We start from the raw sequence: 25,227 nt of genomic DNA on the forward strand, positions 1-25,227 counted from the left end.
TTCGTTGTGCAGAAGCACTGGGCATGGTACTGCCCTGCAGCAGCTCGCACAGGCTGAGACGTGGTCAGTACGGCCAGTTACCCTTGCTCTGCTGACAGAGTTGTCACTGCCATCCGTCCACCTGCCTTTCAGGGCCCCCCAGTTCTAGTGCCCTCCGATTCACAGCTGTTACTCAGTTTGGGAAAACAAACAGAAAGAGCGGCAGTTCTGTGGGAGCAGAGAGAGTCTGAGAAGGATGCACACATGAAGATCAGTATTCTCAACTCCAGGCCATGGGGTCCAGCAGCCCCCCGCGACAGCGTCTCCCCAACTCAGCAGAGATTGTTCCTTCAAGCCGAATCTTTCTGAAGGGGTCAGAGATTCTGAGCCCTGCTTCGTGCCAGTGGTCTCCTGAATCTTTAAACGTGTCACTACATCGAGCCACTCTCAGGAGGAGGGCGAGGCTGGGGGAAAGAGGGTCTGAGCCGATGCGGCCCTGTTAGTGAGCAGCCAACACAGGTCAAGGCTTCAGGGACAGGGCCCAGGTTTGGACGGATGTCCACGCCGCACAGAAGCCACGCGCCAGAGCAGTGGGATGGAGGGGACACCCCGGAGCTGCCGACTGTGTAAAGGAGAGTTAAGGACCTGCAGGCCTGCACAGACGAGCCCAGAGGGTGCGAGGTCCCAGTGGCCCTGGTGGCTCTGGGCTGAGCACCTCCTCCAGGGTTCTCCAAAGCTGAGCAGGAAGTGCTGAAGGTAACTCCTGGCCCACCAGGACAGGTGACATGGTACATTTGTCCTGCAAGGCTGATTCCTCCAGGCCTCGAAGGAGGTCCAAGTGACAAGTGACACCAGGCCTCCAGTGGGCCATCTCTTAACACCACAAGAATCCTGCATCTTGGGAAGCATACTTCGAATGCAGAAAGCTTGTGAAGTCCAAACATTTCCGGACACAGGCAGGAAGTTACTTAAATACAAGAGTTGCATGCAAAATTTAGTCTAGCAATCACATTGCTGCACACATTCAGAATGTGTAGGCAGAAAAATGAGGTGGTATGTGGGATCTGAACCCAGGACCATAGCTACGGCCCCTCACTTGAAGGTTGGGTCACTGCCATAAAGTCCAGCATGGCCCACTGGGATGTGGACAGCTGTGCCAACACCTGGCCGGTATCTGGCTCTTCAGTGTTTGGAGACAGTGGAAAGATGAGTGACCCAGATGTCCACATCCTAATCTTATGAACCCTGGAACAGATTACCTCGTGTTTCTTATGTAGCAAAGGGTGGTTTGAAGATGCGATTGGTGAAGGCCCTGGAGAGGTGGAAAAGGTCCCAGTCACCTGGTACACCTGGGTGGGCTGTATGAGGGGAGCAAATCATAAAAACGATGTGCTCATGAGAGCAGAGGCCAGAGCAGGGGTCTGAGGAGCTTCCTGCTGTCTGTGAGGTGGGCAAGGCCGAGAGGCCGGAAGTGGGGAGCAAATGGATTGCCCCTGGGGTTTTCAGGGGGTGCTGCCTTGCGTCCCCTCCCCAGAACTGGGAGTCGATAAACCCATGCTGCTTTAAGCTGTTAGGTTTGGGGTAATTCGTTACAGAAGCATGGAGCACAGATGCAGAGGGTTTCCCCAACTAGATGTAGGGTGGTCTCGCGGTTAGCTTAGTGGGAGTGAAGAGAACCCCAAGTTGTCTGATGTTCCCCATCTTACGCCCAAACAGGAAGCCCTGGTTCTATAACAGAAGGCTGAGTATAGTTTTTACTCTTATGGGTAAGAATTCAGATATGAAATTGTTTAAGGAAATCAGAATGATCACATTAAGATTTTTTTGTGTCACAATATGTAACATTTTGGTCCTGATTTTGGAGATTTAAACTATTTGAGCTGCAATTTATAATGTCGATCTAAAATCGTGTCTTTGAATTTTAATTTAGATTTCTGTGGGGCGGGGCTCAGGCCAGAGAGATCGGATGACTACAAAGACTAAGGGACCGCTGGAGCAGCAGCACAGGGCTTCCGGAATGCACGCTGGAGATCAGAGCAGACCTGCAGGAAACAGTCAAGCAGAATGAAGCAGTTACTCTTAGATTTGTTTGCTCCAGCTGTGAGCTCCTCGTGCCAGATAAGCTTGCTTAGCAGCCCGTCTTGTTCCTGTCCTTTCCTCTACCCTAAGCTCCTACACAAATGTTTTCCTTCTGCACCTTTGTTCTCGTGGGTTACAAAGAAAAGGCCAGAGGTTTTGAGGTCAGTGCTGTTTTCCTGAGGCAGTCCCTCTGGGCCTGCTGGGAGTTTCAGCGGAGCTCTGGCTCAGAGTAATTTCTCATTCTCTCTGCTGCGAGAGTCGCACGTTGTGATGTGTGTGTGCATGTGCGTTCTTTTCTGTACTAAGAACTGAACCCAAGGGCTTGAGGATGCTAGGCAAGTGCTCTACTGGTGAACCTTTCTACTTTTATCATGGGACAGGTCTCACCAACTTGCCCAGGCTGGCCTCAGACTTGTGATTCTCCTGCCTCAGTGTCCCCAGTAGATTTGTGATTTTAAGTCAAAGCCATACTGATAATTCTCCCATTTTAGGATATTTAAAAGAATCTTAAGGCCACTAATTTATTTTGTATTTTTGTATTTATAAAAACAATTCGGGTACTCAGAGACTTGTTTTGTCATGTCAGATCCCTGAAGGACTTAAGACCAAAATACAACCCATGAAAAGTATATGTACTACCTAAAATATTTCAAGCCTTTAATGAACTGGGAAATTCTGTTCAGAAGTATTTTTAACGTAATTGCTAGAAACGAGGTGGGTCAATCAGTAAAATAATAGTATTTGTAAGCTGAACTCAAAGGCTTATGAAAGAACTAGGTTTTTGAATTTGTAAATGGAATAGAGTGAAAGGCAATTGTATTTTCTACACACAAACTTCTTGAACCACTCTGTGGCACTCACACCAGTGGCCCAAAAGGCATTCAGTCCTAAATCTAAGGTGACACAGTGCAGATCCCATACAAGAACTCATTTCTGTGCAATTTCCTTTATTTCTTCCCATTGTCTCTGGATGCTGCTGTTACTCCTGACTCGAGTACTCTCTCCTTTAGTCCTTTCTGGGCATCTTTGTGAAGAATAATGTGAAACGAGCTGGGCATCCTCCCAGAACATGTGCCAGGGCCACAGCAAAATGTTCCTGAGATTTAGGGGGATGACTATTTGATATTTTAAAATGGTAGTTTTCCCTGAGAAAGATTAAGTTGTAGGTCTAGAAGTGATTTAACTGTGGATGAATTGATTTTTAGAGAGCAGCCAGATCTCAGTAAGGCTTTGGGCCATTCACAATCCTGGCACAGCTGGCAGGATCAACTCCAAAATGAGTAGAACCCAGCTCAGGCTGAGTAGTGCCAGACTTGACACGTGTGGGCAGTGGGGACAGTGCCAGGGGTTGATTAGACCCTGGCATACCTATAAGGGGCCATCAGGGACTAGAGAGACAATAGTCAAGTTTCAAGGGGACCTGGAGAAGCCTGCTTTTAGTGGACAGACTCGGTAATCTCCATAGTGGACCGGCTTTTCTTAGCCAGAGAAAAGCACAGGGAGAGGGGTAGTGTACTTTTCCTGTGACTACAGTGAGACTGGGGTAACAAAGAACAAGGGACAACTTAATCCTCACAAAGGGAACAAATTAATGGGGATTAAGTCATTCCCCATACCTGGATTCCTGTATTTTTTTGCATTGTCCTCAGCAGATGCTATCTGGCCTTAGGAGCTCTGTGATTGTGAACTCTCCCCACACACCCAGGAAACGTGGAGCTGTCCACTTATTTCCCTGTTCCTGAAGTCACACTGGCCTCAGGACTGTGGGGCCTGTCGTCTGGCCCCCACCAATCTGTATCATCACGGTTGGTCCTCAGCAGAGCGGCTTCCTTCCCTGCTCCGGAAGTCTGGAAGAAGGGCTCTGTCCGATTTAACACAGTGACACAGCCTCCCCTGGCACCGGGCACTGCCTCTCCTTTTCCTCCGCTGGTACATCTGGATTCCCTGTACTCTGCCCTTGATGTTTATTACCTCTGTACCAATCAGATGATAAAAAATTTTCCAACATGTGAGGCAAAGGGACAAAAGTCAGAGGGGAGCACTTTGGAGTACGAAAGGCTTCCATGCCTGGGGAGGGCCAGGCCATGGGCATGGATGGCCACAGGTGGACAGTCAGCTTTGCTACTGTAGAAGAACTGCAGGGCTGTTGTACATGCTGATTTGCTTATTTTCTTTCTTCCAACACTACCAACGTGTAAGCTCCAAAGGACAAGGCATTTCTGTTGGTTTCAGCGGCTGCTTGTGGCAGAAGCCACCATCGTGCTCCTGAGCCATTCTGTCCTTCCCCCTCGAGTGGTGGACCCCTTGCCTGCATTTCCGAGGCGCTGGGCATGCAGCTGTCAGCTACAGCATTGCCCACCTGGTGGGCAGTGGTTTGGGCTATGCAACTAGGAATTACCAGCGGGTCACAGAGTTACGCCTTCTCCTCCACGGCTCCCTGTCACAGAGCGCTCTCGTGGCGAGGATGACCGTGAAGGGACAGTCCGTTTGAGAGTGGCAAGCCACGGGTGACACAGGGCACAGACCCCTACTAGTGTCAGTGTCTGCTCCCTGTGGGTAGTGTCTGAGAAGGGTATGCTCATTGGAGGCTCTCTTTCTCACGGCCTCTGTTACGGGCTGCACCGTGCACCCTCATTCACACATTGAAGCCTGAACCCCCAAAATGACTTTATTTAGACATAGAGCATGTAAAGGAGTAATAAAAGCTGGGTGCAGGGCTGTACACCTATACTCCTACGACTCTAGGAGGCTGAGGCAGAGGGATTGCAAGTTCAAGCCCAGCGTGGGCAACTTGGTGACTTTGCAAGACTCTGTCACAGAAAAGGGCTGAGGATTTAACTTTGTGTCGACAAATAAATGAGAGAGGGAGAGAGGGAGGAATGGATGGAGGGAGAGGGAGAGAGGAAGGGAGATGGGAGAGGGAGAGCCCAGTCACCCCCACCCATGTCTTCACTCATGTGCACAGGGAAGGCCCCCCAAGGACACGCTGAGAAACCCTATCTAAGCTGGAGGGTGCCCCTGCCCAGAAACTAACCTGACTGCACCTAGATCGTGCAGTCTCCACCTCTAGTCCTCCAGACCTGGAGAAAACACATTTCTTTTGTTTAAAGCACCAGCCTGTGGTTGTTACAGCAGCCATGTTAGACTGACAGAATCTTGCCTTCCCCTAATGCACTGCTGTATGCCCAGTGCCTAGAATAGTGCATTAACAGAGGTACCACAAATATTATAGCTTTTCCAACAACAACGCCTTGCCTCTATTTAGGAACCCTCTCCTTTCCTGCGGAAGTGGCCAATCACCCCATTTGGAGGGCACACAGCCCCACCCCTCAACACTGTGATGGTCCAGCAGTGGTCACGAGATCCAGTGCCAGCAAGCCCACCACTCCCTGTTGTGTGTGAGCTTGTACCATGCACCTTACAAAGGCGTGGTCTCCTCACCTATAAAGGGCTGTCACCGGCTGCACTTGCTGGCATGAGGACCAGACGAGGCAATGCGGGGAGGGCCAGCTTCCGCAGTCAGGTTATCGGTGCCTTTGGACTGGCTTAGAAAGCTCTGCCCTCCCTGGACACCATGTGTCTGCCACGAGAGACACAGTGATGCCCCTGGCTGACTTGCAGCCCCTGATCTGCTTGCCAGTTTGTGCCCCATCACGCAGACAGGAGGTAGATGTCCCTGATTTGGGTGATGAAAAGACCAATTTGATGGACAACCTTCTCCTCCTATCTGGCTCTCTAGAACGGCAATGATAATAGATGAAATTAAGGAAATTGGCACTTCTCCTCAACCTAGCAATTTTAAAACCTAGAGTCCATCCTTCCTTCCAGACATCTTTCTCCTTTGCAGTGCCGGGGATTCAACCCAGGGCTTCACGAATGCTAGGTAAATGCTTTACCACTGAGCTCCATCTTCATCGCTCAGATTTTAGTTTGAGACAGGGTCTTGCTAAGTTGCCGAGGTTGGCCTCTAACTTGGAATCCTCCCGCCTGAACCCGAGACAACCTCAACTCCACTGCAGGAGTCCAGAACCATGTGAAACACAAGCAGTTTGGATGTGGTCATGGTATTTATTTGTAGTATGTTCTCACAATGTATTAATAATGGAGAATAACAAGTATTCATACATCGAGTCTGCTTTTCCTGGAGCGCTCTGGAGTTGCAGAGTGTGGCAAGGTTTTCCTCATCTCTTCGGTCTCTCGAAGTGGACAGGATTGCTCAGACCCAAGTGTCTCCGTGGCCACTGGCAAAGGATTCCCTCCAATCAGCAGAAAGATCACAACTTCAGCACTTCCGTGCAGGAAAGAAGTTAAAAAAAAAAGTGGGTTCATGGAAGATCAGAAGGACTCAGGCACCTTGAAGGCCACAGTTCATTTCTTCACACACGACCTGCGAGGACAGGAAAACTGGCAGGGTCGGGGGCTTATGGCCTGAGGGGAAAGTATGTCACTGGTCAATGTCTTCCAGCAAAAGGCCACGCCGATGACACAGAAGCTGATGTTCCACTTCTCCGGGTTTCTGAGGGTGCCGAAGGCCACCACCATGCTGCGCTCCTCTGTCTCGCTACTGGATGTGCTGGTGACAAAACCATGAGATCTCACATTCCCAGTGCTGCTCTGTAAGGAAGCAGGGGTGGAACCCTCCTGGATGGCAGGGGACCAAGGCACCACTGGCTGAGCAGGCACATGGGCAACAGAAACGGCAAGAAAGAAGTCCAGCTCCTCCAGAACGGTGTGTCCAGAAGCAAGAGTGAACAGCAGTTCTCGCACTATAGGGCTGTGTCCACTGGAAACTGCCCCTCCCTTCCCTTTCTATTAAGTGTTTGCATTTTTGAGCCTGGAAATCACTTAAATACATACAATATTAGCACCAAGGCAGCATTTTGTTCCCAGAGATCTCATGAAATGGAATAGATACTTAATACAATTCATAGTTGGTAAGTTTGTGGAATCACTATCTTACTTATTGGCTAACGATATTCTCCTAGGAATGCCAAAAATACCCTTGTATGACTCTCGTAGCACCTTGATGATGGCTAGGTTGTTTTAAAAAACAAAATACAATTTAAGAAAAGTAGCAGTAAAACATTTACAGATAAAAAGTAAACAACAGTGTACCGTGATAACGAAGGACCACTTTTGTCATGAGACTACATATAACGTAGAGTACGTAAAATGCAGTGGTTGGACTGCAAGGGACAAAATAACGCAAAGGCAGTCACAATAAAATCATTTTACGTACAAAAATATTACAGCACAATAAATAATTTCAAACATAAATATTAAATTTTACATCATGAGGATATTTCACAGGTTGAGTGCCCCTTATCCAAAATGCTTGGGCTGAGCAGTATTTCAGAGCTGGGGTTTTCTTAGATTCTGTAATATTTGCAAACATGCAGTGAGAAATCATGGGGACGGGACCCAGGTCTAAGCAGAGTCCACTGACGTTTCACATGCACCTGATACATACAGCCTGATGGTGATTTTATACAGTATTTTGCATGATTTTGCTCCCAAAACAAAGTTCCACGATGCGGAATATTCTGCTTATAGTATTGTGTTGTTTTGCAGCATTTTAGACTTCAGATTTGTGGATCAGGGGCGCTCAACCTGTGTAAAAATGTATTTATATATGTGCATATGTACATACTTGCACGCACACACTCACGCACACGCACACGTGGCCTCGCACACGCACACGCACCCCACATAAGGCGGAGGTATATTGCATCACGATCCTTCATCCAGCCCTTTGTGCTTCCTCTCCAGAGCCACCTGAAACAAGCAAACCAGGAAATGTGAGCCTTCTGCCTGGACGAGGCAGCTAGCCACATGCAATTTTACAGTAACGCTGTGATTTTGTCCAGATCTGAAAAGCAGGTTTTTGTTTTGCTGTAAGAAGCACGGAAGTCTCAGGGAAGCAATCAGTAATGAAATAAAACTTCAGTACCACTCCGAAAGTCTCTCAACAGGGAGCATATGCAAAAATTCAGGTGCGCTGGGTGTATCTCCTCCCAGTCCGTCTCAGTGTACATCTGTATACGTGAACACTGTGTGGGTGCACCCACTCGTGACGTTCACACACGTGTGCATGGCCGACCCCATCGGGTGTGAACACGCATCTCCTGACCATCGCTGGGTGAGCTCGTGCTAAGCTGTTGTTTGAGTTCCTGGCAGTATCTCCCCAGACGCCCCGTGAGTCAGGGCCCTGCACACAGACACACACCTCTGGGCCCCAGAGAGCAGACGAGCAGGTGGGGCCTGGGACTCTGACACAGGCCTGGGGATTTGTGCCCCAGGGTGAAGGACAACCGCCCCAGTCGTGTGAGGATGGGTACGCGGGGCCGGAGCACTGCAGAGGAGCAGCCGGCGGGCACAAGTGACCCTCTGCTCACACTCACCACCAGGCCAGAGGGAGGCGGGGACAGGCGTGGACGGACGTACCTCACTACAGTACCCGCACCTCCAGGCCGGTGCCCGAGGACGGTGTGCACTTCCCACAGTAGCCGCCACATTTCCCCACGACACGGGTGCCGTCCTGCAGAGAGAAGCGGAGCTCAGACCGCCTGCCTGGCCGGGGTTTTGGGAAACCATCTCTGCCCACACAGTTGGACTGAAATGATGTGGCCCGCGTGGTGCTCACATGTTTCAATGGTTGAGCAAAAGCACACCTAGTATTTCTTGACACACAAACGACGTGAGACTCAAGTTCCAGAGTCCATGGCTGAAGCCTTACCGTAACACAGCCGGCTCCTTCATTTACCACAGGTCCATGGCTGCGGTCAGAGCGGAGTAACGGGACCGCGGGGCTTGGTGACTCTTGTGGCTTCAGCTCAAGGCACACAAACCATGGCACCAGTTCTGCTCTGACAGTGGTTTGAGTGCCTGTGTGCTGCCACATCCCAACATGTGACTCATTTGCTTGCCAGCAGGGTAGACCATGGGATAATCAAGGACAGGAGAAAGGTGAGGCCTGAATGCTGCGCTCTCAGAGTGGGGCTGCGGCTGTAGCTCAGTGCTGGCCTGGCATGCACAAAGCCTGGGGTTCAATCCTACTAGCAAACAAACCAGCGAGCCTCCAACTGGAAGCTTGCACTTGAAGATACAATGGCACGTGGACTATTCTGTTACCAAATTCAAACCACAGTGCTGTGTTTACCATGTGGTCCGACAGGTACAGTAAAGAACACAGTGAACACCAACACTACCAAACCAAGCACGCCAATTCCCAGGGCACAGGCAAGCCATGGTCAGAAATTTATAAAGTTTACCATGCAGCATCTCGCCACAGCATGATTCTTTTCCAAAGATTAAAAAAAATGAGAATAAGTAAGTTTCACTCACAAGTAATGTTATGCTATTTTAACACTTTGCACGCAGTAAAATGTTAAACAGGAACACCTCTACTCCACACACATTTCCAGTGGCTGTATTTTCAGAGTTCAAGCAGCAGTTCTACCAGTGCGTTCTGGACTTTAGTGTGGTGGGAAGGAAATGTTCGTATTTCAAAATCCATTAAACTAGGCGATGGGGGAGCTTCCCTTTCACTTTCAATTGTGTGATTAATCTGCAATGTAATGCCATGGAAAAGGCAACTAACAAGGGAAAACTCTTAGCAGAATTCTTTAAATGCCTGCTAAGCCATGCGTATACTCAAGCAGTTCTACAGCCATGGACAGAGACAGCACCTGACAACACCAACCCACGGGAAGTTATTTAGGAAGAGAAAATCTCCTTTCATATCTGCATCAGCAGAAAAACATCTACAATAAAGGAGAGCACTAATTAAGCTATTATTTTCTTCTCCCAATAGCCCATTCTTCTCATTAGTATATTTGTAGTGTAAAAATTATATTCGAGTATTATACAATGAATTTAACAAAACAATTGCATATTTTTCTCTCTTGATGTGTAAATACATATATAATATCGTCGATTTTGCCTGTTGGCCCTCAAAGACCAGGATATTTATTTTCTGGCCCTTCATAAAAAAATGTCCTGACCCCTGTCCTAAAGATCCACACGTCTGTCTTTTTCTCTCAATCACCTTGGAGGGCTCTTTCCCTATACCTGCATTTCTTTGGTTGCTCATCTGATGGTTCCCTTACACAGCCTGGCAAAAGCTGCAGAACCCAATAAAAGGCCACTTCTGCTGAGAAGCCCTCCTGGCTCAGCTGTTGTGACTGGGTAATTCTTCAACATCTTGTTGAAATACGTTGAGTATCTGGGGTCTCGCACAGTGTATGGCACATAATTGTACAATAAGTGAATGAACAAAAGGAGAAGGCTGAGGCTGAGCTCTTCTTTTCGGACTGCAAAATGCTGCCCCGCTAACGAGCTCCCCTTATGTTTCACCACACCATGAGGAGCCCCTGCCTACCTGTGGCATCATCCCACTGTGCGCATTCCCACACCTCTTCATCCCTCTCCTCTCTCCCTGCACAACAGCTCACATTTTCTGCTCCCGGGAATAACACTACGATGAGCGCATTTGTGCTTAAATTTCTGGCTAGCTTTGGGCTGCATTTTATGTCGAGGGATGAAAATTTGGTTCACACAGCCACGCTGTAAAGTCTCTTGAGAACAACAGATAATCCCTTTTTGAAAGAAAGACTGAGAGAGACAGAGGGAAGAAAGTCTTTTTTTTAAAAAGGAAAGTGAGTGCTAAATAACAACAAAGAGAACAGAATGCCCTCAGTTGTGGGTGAGCCTGAGCTGAGCGGGGAGAGCTGGCATCGACCCTATAGTGGCTCAGACCCAAGGCCGAGCAATGCTGGGTGTGTCCATCGCTGACCGACCACAGCCCAGCCCAGGAGTCATCGCTGTCACCAGCCAGACGTGATGCCAGGACTTTCTCCCCGAAGTTGTGGGCTGGTGGCCTCCGGACGCAGATGTGTGAGGAGCACCTCCTGAGCAGCACCAAAGATGCTTTACCCACACTTGCCTTGCCAGAAGAGGGGTTACCTTGAGTCGCATTGCCTGGGTTGCTACTGCCTCTTTAAATGAGCTTTGTATGCCTCCACTTCCTGGGCACCTGCGGAATGGGAATAATAATCACCTCCCCATAAACTTGCTGTAGATGAGGAAACAAAGCCTAAGCGCCCAGCGAGGGGCACGGCCTGAAGGGTGCGAGGCCCCGCGTGCTGCTGTCATTCCCATAAGGGCACCGTATGCTGGACCCCATCACAGCTGCTTCATGAAGATGAGAAAAAGTCTAATTCTAACATCATGAAATTAAACAAATAAAGAAGATTCTGGCCATCCGGCAGTCATGCCATCTCCTGAACCGGAACTCTAGTCCAATGTGGATAAAAGCTGAAGAAATTTTTATTTTATTACAAGAATTTATAAAACCACAGTTGAGCAAACAAAGAAGATGAACACTACTATTGGGGACAGCATCTCTTTCAGAAAAGAGAGAGCATGTACAAGCCTAAAGCATGCAACGAATCACTATTTCTTCATTAAAGCAGGCTTTCTAGAATTCCTTTTAATGAATATGTTGTCGGTCGACTTCCAGTACATGTAAGTAAAATGAATCAATCTTGGTTCCATCATAAAAACCCAATTACACACAGGAAACAGCTTGAATTTCTCACGTTTCATGTATCCTTGTTTTTCCCCAGTCAATGAGGCTGGGGGTTCGCAGGGGCTCAGGGAGCCGGCACGTCAGGTCAAAGTCTGGGGAGCACGCTGTGGGTAGCGTGACAGGCTGTGGGCCGGGGGCACCTCGCTAAGAAAACCCACGGGACATGCCTCAATGCGTGCAACATTTTAAGGCCTAAAATCAAGGGTTAGGGTCAAAACCAGGTGCAATAAAATTTGTCCTTGAGTTTCCCTAAAATCTCCCATAAAACACTACACAGCCCTTTGTCAGTCGTGTGTGTACAAACACACGTACAGAAGTCAGCTGATTTCTGCAGGAGCTACAGGCTGCGATGTACGCGCGTGCACGTACACACACACACACACACACACACACACACACACAGGCACAAGGGCACAAAACGCCTCGCGCGTGGTTTTGCATGTGGTGGGCAGGCTCTCTGGCTTGACCGTGGCTAGGAGCCAGTCCCTGTCGAAAGCAGAACTGACGGCGTGTGCTCGCGCGTGCACATGTAAGCACACACACGTCTTTCCGTGTGCACGCACTCCCTACCGCAGGCTGCCTTCTTGCCCCCCGCTGCTCATGGACCGTGGGCCTCCGCTTTAGGGACCACAGCGTCATGAATCTCTCACTTCACAGCCACCCGATCTACAGCCCTTTCTTCTTGCAGGCGGCCGGGGCAGGAGCTGGAGCTGAGTCCCTCTGCCACACAGGGCAGGGCGGCCAAAGTGCAGAGCCTGGAGAAGGGCCTGGGCACTGGGAGGTTAGAACACAAACGCACTTTGCCGAGGGCTTCAGCCATTTAAAGTGCAGTTTTCCCCGGGAAACAGCTTCTCTCGCCGCTTAGCCGTTTAAGGTGGAAGCGGTCAGTTTCATGAATGTGACGTACTCCACAGAGAAAGGTGCTGCAACTCTGTGAGTTTACCAGTGAAGTCCACTTCTTAGGGTCGGGCCGCCACACCCCGGCACACACCCAGAGCCCCCCACCGCCCAGCCTCCGGGCGCAGCCCTCAGCCCTCGTCCCCAGCCTCCTGACAAACCTCAGGGCTGCAGAGAACTGATACCATCTCTCTCTTTTTCCTTTTAGCATTTTTTAACATTATTCTTTTTCTATGGCGCTATTAAGGCAGGGCCGTGGCGCCCGTTCCCCGCAAGGTGGCGCTCCCGACCGACTCATCTGGTTCCCGCCGGACACAGCGGCGGGGTCACGCACATTTCAGAACATCTTGCACACATGGAAAACAACCCATAAGGTTTAAGTCCGGAGGGAGGGACACTATTTGGGGCACATTCTGGAGCACCTATTTCTCAGCGATTTATTCCTTTCAGTGCTGTGCTGGGGAAAACATAATGATTACACTAGGAGCAGTCAATCCTGGCTAATCAGATTGGAGGTCAGGGCTTAGCTTAGGAAGCAAGGTAGCCCCCCACCTCACCCCCAGACATATTCAACCCTGGCAGTTAAAGAAACAGATTTTCCCAGGAAGTCAAAATTGAACATCTTTCTTCCTGGGGTGGGAGTGGGCACCCTACTGCTTTATCTTAATTTTTTTTTTTTTTTTTTTTGGTACCAGGGATCAAACTTGGGCCCTCGCGCTTGTGAAGCAGGCGCTGGAATCACTGAGCTAAATCCCCAGCACTATCTTAAAATTTTGACTAGATAAATAGTTGCCACATTCAGCAAATAAAAATAAGGTTAAATTTGGATTTCAGACAACATAAACTGTACTTTTAAAAATACAAGTATGTCCCATCCAATCTCCAAGACACATTACAAAATCTGCATTGCTTATTTGGGGTTGAAGTTTAACCTGGCTGTACTGTATTTAGCAACTCTGTTTTAAAAGAACAACCACTCCCCAGGTCTCTTCCCGTCCTACCCACAGGGGACTCCAAGGCAGCCTCACAGGAAGGGGAGCCTCCTTCCTGCCTCCCACCCCACCAGTCAGGATCCTGTTGCGGCTACTGGAGCCCACAGGGGAGGCTGGAGGGCGGGGGTCTCAGCCTCACCTGTGGGTCTGACACCCCCACCCTGCCAGGTCTCTGCCCTGCTTCTGACTCCACTGATCTGAGTGAGCAGAGCCTGGGCTTCCAGTGCACACCCGGGAGGAGCCGCACAGACCAGGGCCTTGGGCAGCCCCCCTACCCCACCTCACACCTTAGGTGCAGCGGACCACACCGCCACAGCCATGGCTCATCCTGGAGACTGTGGAACACTTATCTGCCATGCCGCCCCCTCCCTCCAGGCCCAGGGGAGGGCCACGGTCCATAAAGAAGGAGAGAAACAGCCTTTTCTCTCCATTCACAATGAGCCCCTGCGGAATGGAGCGAGGGTGTCTGGGCCACGCAGGTGATGGTCCCTGCCTGCTCTGGGTCCTTGGGGCAGTGGCCCCTCACCGGGTGCTGGGAACAGCTCAGAAGCTCAACAAGGCACTGGGAAACGATCTTCCTCACAGCCCAACAGGCTGCGGACGCAGAAAGCTTGTCCTCTGGGCACCATGGGCACAGGGCAGGGAGGAAGGAGAGGAAGGAAAGAAAAGAGAAAGGAGGACAGGAGTAAGAGAGGGAGGAAAGGAGGAGGGAGGGCGGCCCCCCAGCCCGCCGGCGGCCTTACCGGGGCCCTCTTGATGTCCGACACAGCGTAATTCCCTTGCGATATCCACCTGGCCGACTCGGTCACGGACAGGCCGGTCCCGTCCAGGTTGATGCTGAAGCGACCCTGGAACACAGGCGCGCGGGGACTCAGGCTGCGGTCGCAGGGAGGGGACCGGGCGAGGCTGATGCGTCCTGGTGGCGGCTCCTGACCCAGAGATTTCTGCTTTGTCGGCCAAGTACCTTCGTGCACCATCTCAGCGAGGCTCTCCCAGGGAGCTTTCCCGACAGGTGGGGAAACTGAGGCCCGCGAGGCGATTAGCTCCTTGCGGCTGCAACAAGAGTCCTGACATCAAAGTCCTCGGTCCCACTACCCCATTTCGGCCTCCCTAGCGCGGCAGTCCTCTTGTTGCTCACAATTACCAGATTCCTTCGGGAACAACATGGCACCATGTAATTTTGCTAACAAGGTCTCGCTGCCAGCGCGGGAGCGCAGCGTGAACCCAGCGGACGGCAGGGGGCGCGCGCGGCCTGACCGAGGAGCTGGGTTCCAGCCAGGCGGCCTGTGGGGCGCTGTGCTTCCTGCTGGGGAGGCCAAGCCAGGCCAGCTCTCTCCAGTGGCTCCATTAAGGGCCTGCCAGTTTCCTCCTGGAGCCTACGGGCCCTGGGCAGAGTGGGGCCACCTCAGGACGGCAGGAAGTCCGCCGGCACACACCAGAGACACCGGTCCTGCTGCAGTGTCTGAGTCCCAGGTGCGGGCCTCCCTCCCAGGACGCCAGGGCCAGCCCAGCTTCGAGCAGTCCGGTCCTAACGTTCCTAACGTACAGAAAGAAGCACTAGACTCGGTCTCCTGAGCACTGTTCCTGGCTCTCGTACTCCCTGAACGAGACCCTGCTGGACCCTCAGTTTCCCAGCACCAAGTGAGGACAAACCAGTCTTGTACAGAGGTGACCCAGCCCACCCTGGGCCTCATGCTGGATGGTTTTGCCTTCAGGGGGAGGTGGGCAAGGTCTGGGGCATTTCTGGCTGTCCTAGCGGTGGCCATGGTGCTGTGGCTCACAGGGCAGATGGATTTGCCCCAGGGTGCTGATGGCCTGGACCACCCAGTGGGTCTTCCTGCCCCTGGGAAAGGGGCTGTGAGACCACACCTGTGAACAGGGCCTAGACAGGCCTGAGCTCACTCACTCCTCAGCAGCAGAGCAGGAGCTGCTGAGCACTCCTCCCGGGACTATTTTCCTGACAACACTGCAGATGCATGAGTAGCTCTCTGTGAGTGCCACACACCCGGGTATTTAGGCTGGGGCTGCACCGAGCCCCCCAACCCTGCATCCTCGGACGCTGGGCCCTGCTGCTGCCTTACCAGCCCTGGCTGTCACTCCTACCCAGAGAAGCAAGTCCCTCTGTCACCAGGCTGACTCCCACTGCAGGAAAAAGCATTTTCAGGACCAGTCAGTGAGAGACATGGGAGGGTTTCTTAGGCAGCAAGTCAAACTCATGCTCAGGAGCGGGTCATTTAGAGAAAGAGGAGCGTTATGATGGGGCTGAGACCGTCTTCGGGTAGGATGGGTGGGCTAGGGTGTGGGTCCCTACGGTCTGGCAGATCTGCTTCCATAAGGATCAGTGGATTTTACAGGTAAAAAGAGGCGGTCTATTCACAGGTGGAAAAGGCTGCTTTGCCAGTGAGAGCGGATTTCCCAGGCTTATTGTATCTTGGGAGAAGAGAGAAAAACGAAAACATTTAAACTAGGCTTGTTTCCTGAAGCCATGGTTTTTCTTACAAGTACAATGTAGAAATTCAGATTTTCCTTGTCTCCTTTTTACCTTTTACTTCTCCTATCCTGCCTCCCCACCATGCAGAATTCCAGGCCACACGGGGCTGAAGGACCTCTCTCCCCGCTCCTGTCCCACAGCCAGGGTTTCAGTGTCACCTCCTCTGAGGGAGAAGGGATGCAGAGGCCAGACCCCCGGCCTGGCATCGTGCTGACTACGCCCCGGCTGAGGGAGTCTCCTGGGCTGCTCCTCTTGGCAGGTGACAGACCCACTGCAGCAGCAAACGGTCCTCCTGCCTGTTCTGGCCAGGGAGTGCTTGCATCTCCAGCAAATGGCTGGCTGATTATCAGCACTCTAAAAGCGGAGGGGCATCAGCAGAGGAAAGGTCACCTATGCTTCTCTGCTGCATTCTGGGACATCTTCTCCCCACCCCCGTCCTTATCATCAGAGTCTAGAAGGCATCAGAGTCATAGCCAGAGTTGGTGCAGATTTAAAAGAGGGAAAGTAATTTAGTTATGCTCTGAAAGGTTTGCCATCACTGGCCTGGATAGTCTGTGAAGGTTTGCAAAAGGTGTGCTCGGACCAAAGAGGGATCCTGTCCTCTGCTTGGACCAGTTAATACTGCAGAAATCTCCCCTGGGGAAAGAATCAGAAATCCCTATCTTACAACATGTCAAGCAGGCTTGTCAATCCTGGCCTCTCCAGAGTGCCCACCCTGTGGACCGGGCAGTGACACAAACTCTACGCCTGCCATTGCCTCACTGCTATGTCCTAGGGATGCGAGCACATTCCCTGGAGCTGGAATGGCGGACACCAGCGTCTGTAGAGTGCTGCAGCAGTGGTCAGATACCCTCCCTCTGCTGCCTGCAAGGGGAATGCTCTCAGGAGCTCATCCCTACCAGAATGGAACCCCCAAGCCAGGAGCCCACCCACCAGCCTGGTGAGGAGGAGAGTGGCTCTCCAACACTGAACACCAAACACCGCAGCCCTTCTCATCGGGGGCAGCTGGTGCTCTGCAAATGTCTAAGGCACAGCCAGGGACCCAGCAGGCTTGAAGAGCAGCTTGTGCAAAACAAATTAGCTTCTCCCTGGCTTTGGGTTTCCCCACTTAGCAGGTACTTCGTTGTGAGTGCTTAGCAGTCAGTCAGGCCATTTGTTTCTGAGTTATTAAACTAAATGAATGCAAATTACCTTTCATTTACCTAAGCTTCCCAAAGGATGTGCTCAGAGAAACAAGAAGGTCCTGTGGCCAGGGCCAACCTAGTGGCTATACAAATGCAGCCCAGAGATGGGGTGTCTGAAACATCAGGGCCCTGAAGAAACTTGTACTTCAAAAGTCTTCCCTTCTGGGGTCAGGAGCAAAGGCCTTTTTTTTTTAACCTTTTCATCCTTTGCTTATTGTCTTTCTCCTTTGAGAACTTCCTTTTCCCCTCTCTAAAATGTTTAGCAATGCTTTTCTAAAGCTCACTAAAAAGAGCATTCATGTGTTTGTCTTTGACCTGACTCTGAGGCTGGGGTGAATCCATCTGTCCCCCAGAGACTGCCTAGGATTTGGAATACATCATCTGTCCCAATCTAGACTCAGAGCAAAGCCAGAAATTCCTAAGCCCAGAGATGAACAACAGCTCTGTGAAGACCCGGAGAAAACAAAAGCAAAAACCAACTGAGGCCCAGTTCTGTCCAGAATCAGTACATTCTCCATGTTTATCCTGTTTTCCAAGTTTGGAAATTTCCTGCAAAGATCACTGCTTACTCTGCAGAATGAGCCAGGGAAGATGATTCTAGCATGTTCCGAAGCCATGGCGAAGAGGCCAGGGCGTGCGGAATGGCCCCGTGGGAGCCATCAGCAGAAGACAGTGGACTTCCACTTCTGGGCTGATGGACCTACACGGGACTTTCGGACTGGTGCTGGAGCACTTCTAGGATGCACTATTACATTACGGTTTACTGTTCCTGCTTCTTTCTCCCACTGAGCGATAAACTCCCCAGGGGAGGGACACCCATGTGGCCCAGGGCACGGCACACAGCACAGATTTCTGTGCAGAAATGTCAGCTGATCTGAGACTAGGATGCAGGCACGGAGGCTCAGGACTCCACGGAAACCCATATCGGTCTTGCATATTTGGGGACCTCTGGGCCCAATATTTATTTCTTTAAAAAATTACCAATTCACTCCACTAATAATTTTTTTAAAAGTCCTCCCGAGTCTTTTTTTTTCTACATATAATACTGTTTTAAAACTCAGGAGCAGGAGCTTTAGGTCAGTACTACAGCAGGTGTTCAGCATGCACGAGGCCTTGGTTCACTCCCCTGTGCTGCAAAACAAATAGAAATCCCCAAACACATAGACGGGGTCACGCTGCGTGTGTGCTCTGAGTCTCCCTTTTGCCACCCGATCCCGCTCAGCGGTTGGTGATAGGGTGAATGGGCCACTTGCACTGGCTTCAGAGTTAACCAGGGACCACCCTTCTCAATCTCTGCTTCTCGACCTACTCCTGGCAGTGGAGATCAATCAGGAGACAGTGCACGGACCCCATGGAAGTCAGCACTTCCTTCCAAGTAGGGCTGGTGCTGGAGAGGCGGTCACCGAGTCCTTACCTGGGCTGCTGACTAGCTGTTCACCGCACCCGAGTCACGATTTGTGAAGCCAAGCCCTTGCCATGTTTCCAAGGTTTTACCATTTACCCGATGCCTCTTGCTGAATGCAGGAGTGGGCACGCAGCTGTGACCCCTGAGGAACCACCCTGAGGGCGGAATCACTGAGAGGCCTGATATACGTGGCCACGCAGAGCAGCAGAGCAGCTGTCCCAGCCGCTCCCCGGGGAGCAATCCCTGGAGGCCCGGTCCGAGGACCTACCTGCGGACACTTGGCAGCACTGTAGCAGTCCCCGGCGGTGGCAAAAGGGACAGGATGTCCTTCACTTGTCCTTGCAAACTGTAAGTCTGTAGCTGCAGGGTGGGGAAAGGGTTAAAGGAGAGGGTGAAAGATGCAAGGAAAGGACAGGATATCCACAGGAGACGGGGGAGGAAGGAGAACAGGAGAAATAAGAAATGGGAGAGAAAGAAACAATTTGAAATATTAGAGAGCAAGTGGATCCAGATGTGTGCTTACATTTTCCTCATTACATCCGTGGTTCTGAGGGCTTCCTTCTCTGGGTTTTATCAGCACTGACTCCGCACAGCATGGAAGCCAAAAGGGCTTAGTGTGACTTTGGAATCGATTCCTACATAAGTAAACATGCGAACTGCCTCCCGTAAGTGTAGTGTAATTGGACAATCATGAACATGAGCCTCCTGTCCCATGGCGTCTCAGGCTGGGGAGGGGGCAGGGAGCCAGGCAGGCTACTCAGCGGCTGTCCCTGAGGTCCATCTGTCCTCCTGTGGCCCAGGCACCGTTCCTGCCAAAATGCGGAGCACTTAGAACTCACATCTTGAAATTATTAACAGCCGTTTCTCAAGCTCGGGGTGAGCATGGAGCTGGAAAGAAAGGCCAGTACGAATGACGCTGACCCAGCTCCTCTTAACCCTGCTGTTGCTGAGAGCAGCTCTGCTGATGCAGAGAATCAGCCCGAGGCCCGCGGAAGCATGCGCTGGCTGCCTGGGTGCCCCGTACCGGGGAGACGGCCAAGGCTGGCTCTTCCGGCAGTCACCACACTGCATGGGGACCCATGCCCGGCCAGTGAAAGCGCTCCCACCACGTTGTGGGGCTGAGCTGGCCCTTCTCCAAGGGGAGAAGCTGCAGCCCCTCTGCCTTTAACCCTGATCAGCCTACCCGAAGGCAATTAAACATAGTCTGGCAGAAATCGAGTTTAATCTACCACAGGAGGAAAACAATGAGATATTATGGGTTCAGCGCTGATGAGGAAAAATTAATTATTCATTATTTCTGTTTTCCTCTATTCAGGGGAACACGCTAGACATTTCAGCTGTCTGCAGCTGCTCCCGTGATTAACGTGCCTCACAGAAATGTTGAGTCTCGCGGAGTGTGAAGCAGCTCGCACTGGTTTGTAAGGGGCTCTGGGCTCATTTCTCTTCTGTAACCCACAGTCCAGCACTTAGTTTCGCCTGTGTAGCAAGTGTGCTGTGCTGTAGGGCTGGGCGACTCGCCCTGCGAATGGCTCAGCTTTGGGGTTTCCTGTCTGCTGTTTTTCCTTGCCCTAGAAGACTCTGCTTCTATCTCTGCCCCACCTCCCTTGCCTGACTCACCCCTTCTGGGCCATAAGGTCCTAGTGTCACAGTCGTGTTTTCTGGGGGCTGCCCTGACCCCACACTGCAATGACGCCTCCTTTGGAGGCAGCAGCTGCCCTGTGCCGGCTGCCTGACAGGAGCCGGGGACACTGCGGTGGACACAGGCCCGAGTCTGCCTGTGGACGTCAGCATGGGACCTGAGCCCGGCCCTCGCTCCTCTCCACACCACAGCTCGGCCCCGGCCACCTGCAGAGCACGTGTGCTGCCGAAGCCAGCGCAGGGGGAACTCACTTATGATCTGCATGCTGCCCAGGTCGATCCTGATTTTCTGGAAGCTGGAGAGCCCCGCTGCCGTGTAGTCCTTCCGGCACCGGCAGTCATCTCGGCGGCTCCCGTTGTAGGGGCATTCTGTTGGGTTGTGCAACCTGAGTTACGGAGAGAGGTCTGAGCAAGGTGCGAAAGTTCTCCTCGCTGTCTCCAGATGCCCAGGCTCTCCTGAGCCGGGTGTCCTACCTGTGCCCGTAAACCTCGGAGAAATTCTCCGAGTCCCCGTGAATGAGGCTCACATATTCCTTGGGGTGGCTGGACTGCATTCCCGCACAGAATATCTGAAAGACGGACCAGAAGTCACCAAGGGAGAGTGCCCCGGAAACAACACCACAGGAGCCAGCGTTCTCAAAAGAATAGCTGATATGTGACAGTCACCTTTAGGAGCTTTCCTCTAACGATCAGGACATATTCCCCGTCTTCACTGGCTCCGCTGAGGTCTCTGACTTCCTTGCAGTTCTGAGGCACCTCACCTGTCAGATACAACAACAAGGACAGAGAGTGAGGTCCGGAGGCCTATGGGGCAGCCACACCATTCACAGGTCTCTGCAAAGACAATCTGCATGTCAAAAGATGGCGGGCAAATAAATGAGCAAAGAAACGCAGCTCTCCGAGCTAGGGAAGGGTGGCTTCAGCGGTGACTTACAGTTGTAAGCACTGTGGCAGGTTTTCTGTTCTTCTGGTTTCAAGTCAGCTGGACACAAGTGGCTGGGTTGGTCCTCATTGGTTAAACACTGCACGGACCTGTGCATCTCTCCAACGCCACAAGACACGGAGCACTGCAGGGCAAGTCAGGGTCAGAGGCAGCACCGGGCTCATGAGGGGGTGACATTCCTGGCCCCATGGAGCTGGTACTCAGCGAGTGCTTGCCGTGGAGCCGTCTCCAAGCCAAGCATCATGCGTACATATTTATGCACATACACACAGGCATGTAAAGGAGGTATACAATACAGGTGTTCAGAATTACACATAAATATACGTACACACCAGCATGATCAATCCTGAGACAACAAATATTTTAATACATATCATAGTAAAGGACCCACTGCCACTAATCTCCCTCAAAATATTCCCCTCAATTCTCAAGCTCACTTAGCAGCCCTGCCACCTCCTAAAGCAGTTCTGGGAGTGCTCTTCCATGAGGGTCTCTACAAGGAGTGACAGAAAACAGTGAGTGCAGTTGCCAAGCGCCATCCAACAGAAGAGCAGGCGCGTAAAAGCATGGTGGTGAGTCTCATCCGTTCACTGGATCTGACACTGTGTGGCTTCCAGCTCTTCCCCAAAGTCAAAATGACTGTGAAAGATATACGTTTTGAATTGATTCAGGACACTGAGGCAGCCACGATACTGCAACTAAAGACACTCATGAAAGAGGACTTCTGGAACTTCTCCAGAAAGCGGCAAGGACAATAGGAGAGGTGTGTTGAGGGTAGGAGGCGGATTCTGAGGAAGGTTCACGGCGATGTATCTTTTACTATAATACATTTTAATACATTTAAACATTCACGGTATTTTTCTGTCACAGCTATACACACTCATTTTTTTTCCATCCCAGATGCACATTACCCTCTGAGATAGAACTATTATCTTATTTTGCAGGTAGGAGACTGAGGCTAACATGTTAAGGAATTCGCTCAAGGTCATGACAGAGCTAGAATCCATACCTAGTAACTTTCAACTTTTGGCAGTGACTATTCAAGATTGAGACCGTCAGAGCCCAAAGCCAGGAGGCTGTGGCAATTTTCTGGGGCAGACTTTTGAACTGTTCTGTCTTGCTGTGCCCCTAATTCAGTGACATTCTCCCAACGAACGTCAATGAGAATATGTAGACTTCTTAGCAATAGAAGCAGCAAAGCTCATCCTGTGCAGCTCTTATTTAGTGCTAGATTCTCAGTGCTTTTCAAGACGGAGACAGAGCATCTGTACCATGCAATCTGCTTGTGATCTAAGTGGCTGCCTACATAGCAGCTCATCGAATGCCATGGCGCCCATGCTGTAGACGAGGACCCTGTGACAGGAAGGACCCACCCCAGGCCTTTCCCGGGAAGGTGTGGACACAGGGGCAGCTCCAGGCTATGGCTCTGGAGCCCGCACTCTAAGCACCGGGCCGCCTGTCCCTTCTCTTCCTGTCACCGGGTCAAGTCGCTGACAGCAGGGCAGCCGGTCTCGGATAGCTCTCAAGTTTGGCAACTTAAGCATGCACTTACGCTCCCCCAGTTGCCAACCCTCCAGGTGGCCAGGACGGGACACTCCTGCAGGTAGCAGGGCTGGACACTGGGCGGCTGTGTGCCCGGACAGTGGACTGTGGTTTGGTAGCTGTACTCGTAGTTCTCCTTCCCGGTGTAAATCTCGCTGCAGGAGACCAGCCGTTGTTTGTAGCCCTTTCCGCAGGTCACTGAGCACTGGAGAGAGAGGGGCCAAAGGGCTGTCCATGCTGCTCCAGGGCAGAAAGCTAGGCTGCCGCCCGCACGCGCCTGGGCGCTCAGGGACAGCAGCCGGCGGGGCCTCCGGGGGAGGCCTTTTCTCTGGGTGGATGTCAAGGGGCCAGGCAGGGGAGGGGCCCTGGCTGTCAGCAAACTGCTCCACCAAACCACAAGGCCCACACCAGGGAAGCCACTGAATGTCCAGCGGAAGAGGAGCTGGCAGCCGGCCCTGAGCAGCACTGCAGTGTGGAATCCAAGCCCTGGGCCCAGGGGCGTGGGGCTGACCTCCTCCCCTCCCCTTTCCATCTCTCTCCCAGGCGAGGTATTTTTTAAGAATTATCTTTGAAAAGCAAACAAAATTTATTCAGCATGAAGGCCTGCCTTTTATTCTGACGTTAGAGCTCTTTGACGTTTTGTTACAATGTCTTGTTTTTTTTTGTTTTTTGTTTTTGTCTTTTAATAAAAAAGCAGTGCACGTTAGGTATAGAGAGTGCTGGGTTTGTTTTGTCTCACTGGCACGTCTGTGTACTTTAGTTTGTTTACTCTTTTTCTCCTTCCTTCACCCTCCCTCTAATCCTCCTCTTCACTCTAATAGTCTTTAATAGTCTTCCTTTTACTCTCCTGTCATCTCTCCTTTTTAAAAAATTCCACATAGGAAAAATATGCATTATCTGTCCTTTTGATTCTGCTTGTTGTGCTTAATATGATGTGCTCCACGCCCACCCCTTTTCTGCAAGCGGCAGGATCCCGCTTTTCCTGGGCCAACAGCGCCCCACTGCGTGTGTGCACACCTTCCTCGTGCGTTCTTCTGCTTCCTGGAGCCCAGGCCGTTCCCACAGCTTGGCCATCGTGAGATGTGCTCGCCGACGCGGGTCCGTGTGGCGGCGTCACTGCAACACGTGCCTGCTCTCTGGGGAACGTGCCAAGGAGGGGCCGGGCCAGTGGTGTCTCTAGCTTGGGTCACTGAGGAGCCGCCACGCCGATCTCCTTGTGGCCATACTGATTCGCAGTCCCACCAAGGGTGCAGAAGGTCCCTACCCCACCCACACCCCACCAGCCTTCAGTACTTGTTTTCTTTTTTTTGGTAGTGGGGATCGAACTCGGGTCCTTATGCTTTGAGGCAGGCGGTGAACGACTGAGCTAAAACTCCGGCCCTGCTTTTGCTTTCCTGATGCCGGCCATCCTGACTCGGATAAGATGGAATCTCAGCGTAGCTCTGATTTACATTTCCCTGGCTACAGATGGTGCACATTGTTTCATCTATTTCTTGGCCACTTGTACTTCTTCTTTTGAGAAGTGTCTGCTCAATTCATTTGGTTATTGAGTGATTTGTTCTGTTGCTGCTGGTGAAGATTCTCTCCCATTCTTTTGAATTGGGTGTATCCCATTTGTTGGTCCCTGTCAGATTTACTGTGCTATGGGAGTCCTATTCAGAAGTCTTAGCCTGTGCCTTTGGCTTCAAGTGTTTCCCCTATATTTTCTTCTGGCAGTTTCGAAGTTTGGTCCACTTTGAATTGATTTTTGTACAAAGGTCCAGTTACAATGTTCTGCACAAGAATACCCAGTTCCCGGCAGCACGTAAAGAAGCTGTCTTTTCTCCGGAGTAGGTCTGGGCCCTGTCCAGAAGCAGACGGACGAGGTTGTGCAGGCTCGTTTCTGTCCCCTGTCCTACATACTGGCGCATGGCTGTTGGGGGCTGGTTCAGTATCTTGACCAGCCTGTCACTTTTCTGCTTTCCTGTCTTTCTATCTGAACCACATAACTGTATAACCCTTTCATCATAACTATAGGGCACTTCAAAGTATTGAACCAATACAGAGTCAGATAAGAACATTATCTCAATACTCCCTTCTGTGATGGGGCACTGAATTAGTTACTGATAAAGTTTGACAACGTGTCCCACCTATCAAAGTATTTTATATCGATTACTATGAAAATGAATGGAGTTATAGTTTATAGGTATAAGCTGTCAAATAACTCATCAGGACCTTTTTTTTGTAAAGGCCCCGAGTAAAACCAAGCACAGTCAAGCACCCTCTGGATCCAGGCTCTCGGGGCAGCCAGGGCTCCCAGAAGCAGAGGCCCCATGTGTGCTGTGCGTGTCCTGGGATGAGGACTGGAGTTTTCAGCAGCCCCCCAATGGTGGTTAGAAGCCCATGCCTTCCCTTCCCTGACAGTTTCCTCTCCTGTGACATTGCCAGGGAGGTCTGGCTTGATGAAAGCCCAGAGGCAGGAGGGAGCATGCTGGGCCAGAGGCATGCG

General features: G+C 51.3%; 1 protein-coding gene across 12 annotated transcripts in view; it reads right to left on the minus strand.

Annotated features, from left to right (window-relative positions):
* Positions 1 to 6,106: 6,106 nt before the first annotated feature.
* Positions 6,107 to 25,227, minus strand: part of Adamts9 (ADAM metallopeptidase with thrombospondin type 1 motif 9) — a 129,770-nt gene continuing 110,649 nt past the window's right edge. For 8 of the 12 annotated variants that reach the window (XM_010606567.3, XM_033756894.1, XM_010606563.3 and 5 more), the window contains 7 exons: positions 22,750 to 22,944; positions 21,189 to 21,321; positions 20,921 to 21,015; positions 20,729 to 20,823; positions 20,507 to 20,640; positions 18,885 to 18,976; positions 12,620 to 14,384 (listed from right to left, as the gene is read on the minus strand). In XM_010606567.3, coding sequence (XP_010604869.1) covers positions 14,088 to 14,384; positions 18,885 to 18,976; positions 20,507 to 20,640; positions 20,729 to 20,823; positions 20,921 to 21,015; positions 21,189 to 21,321; positions 22,750 to 22,944 — 1,041 coding nt within the window. In that variant the 3' untranslated portion in view covers positions 12,620 to 14,087. Of the gene's footprint in view, positions 7,834 to 8,502; positions 8,597 to 12,619; positions 14,590 to 18,884; positions 18,977 to 20,506; positions 20,641 to 20,728; positions 20,824 to 20,920; positions 21,016 to 21,188; positions 21,322 to 22,749; positions 22,945 to 25,227 lie in introns of those variants that run through there. The other 4 variants (XM_010606562.3, XM_010606564.3, XM_010606565.3 and 1 more) reach the window with 3 other exon arrangements.

The sequence above is a fragment of the Fukomys damarensis genome, unplaced genomic scaffold (assembly GCF_012274545.1).
Source record: "Fukomys damarensis isolate Sample0158 unplaced genomic scaffold, DMR_v1.0_HiC HiC_scaffold_28, whole genome shotgun sequence".
NCBI classification, from domain to species: domain Eukaryota; kingdom Metazoa; phylum Chordata; class Mammalia; order Rodentia; family Bathyergidae; genus Fukomys; species Fukomys damarensis.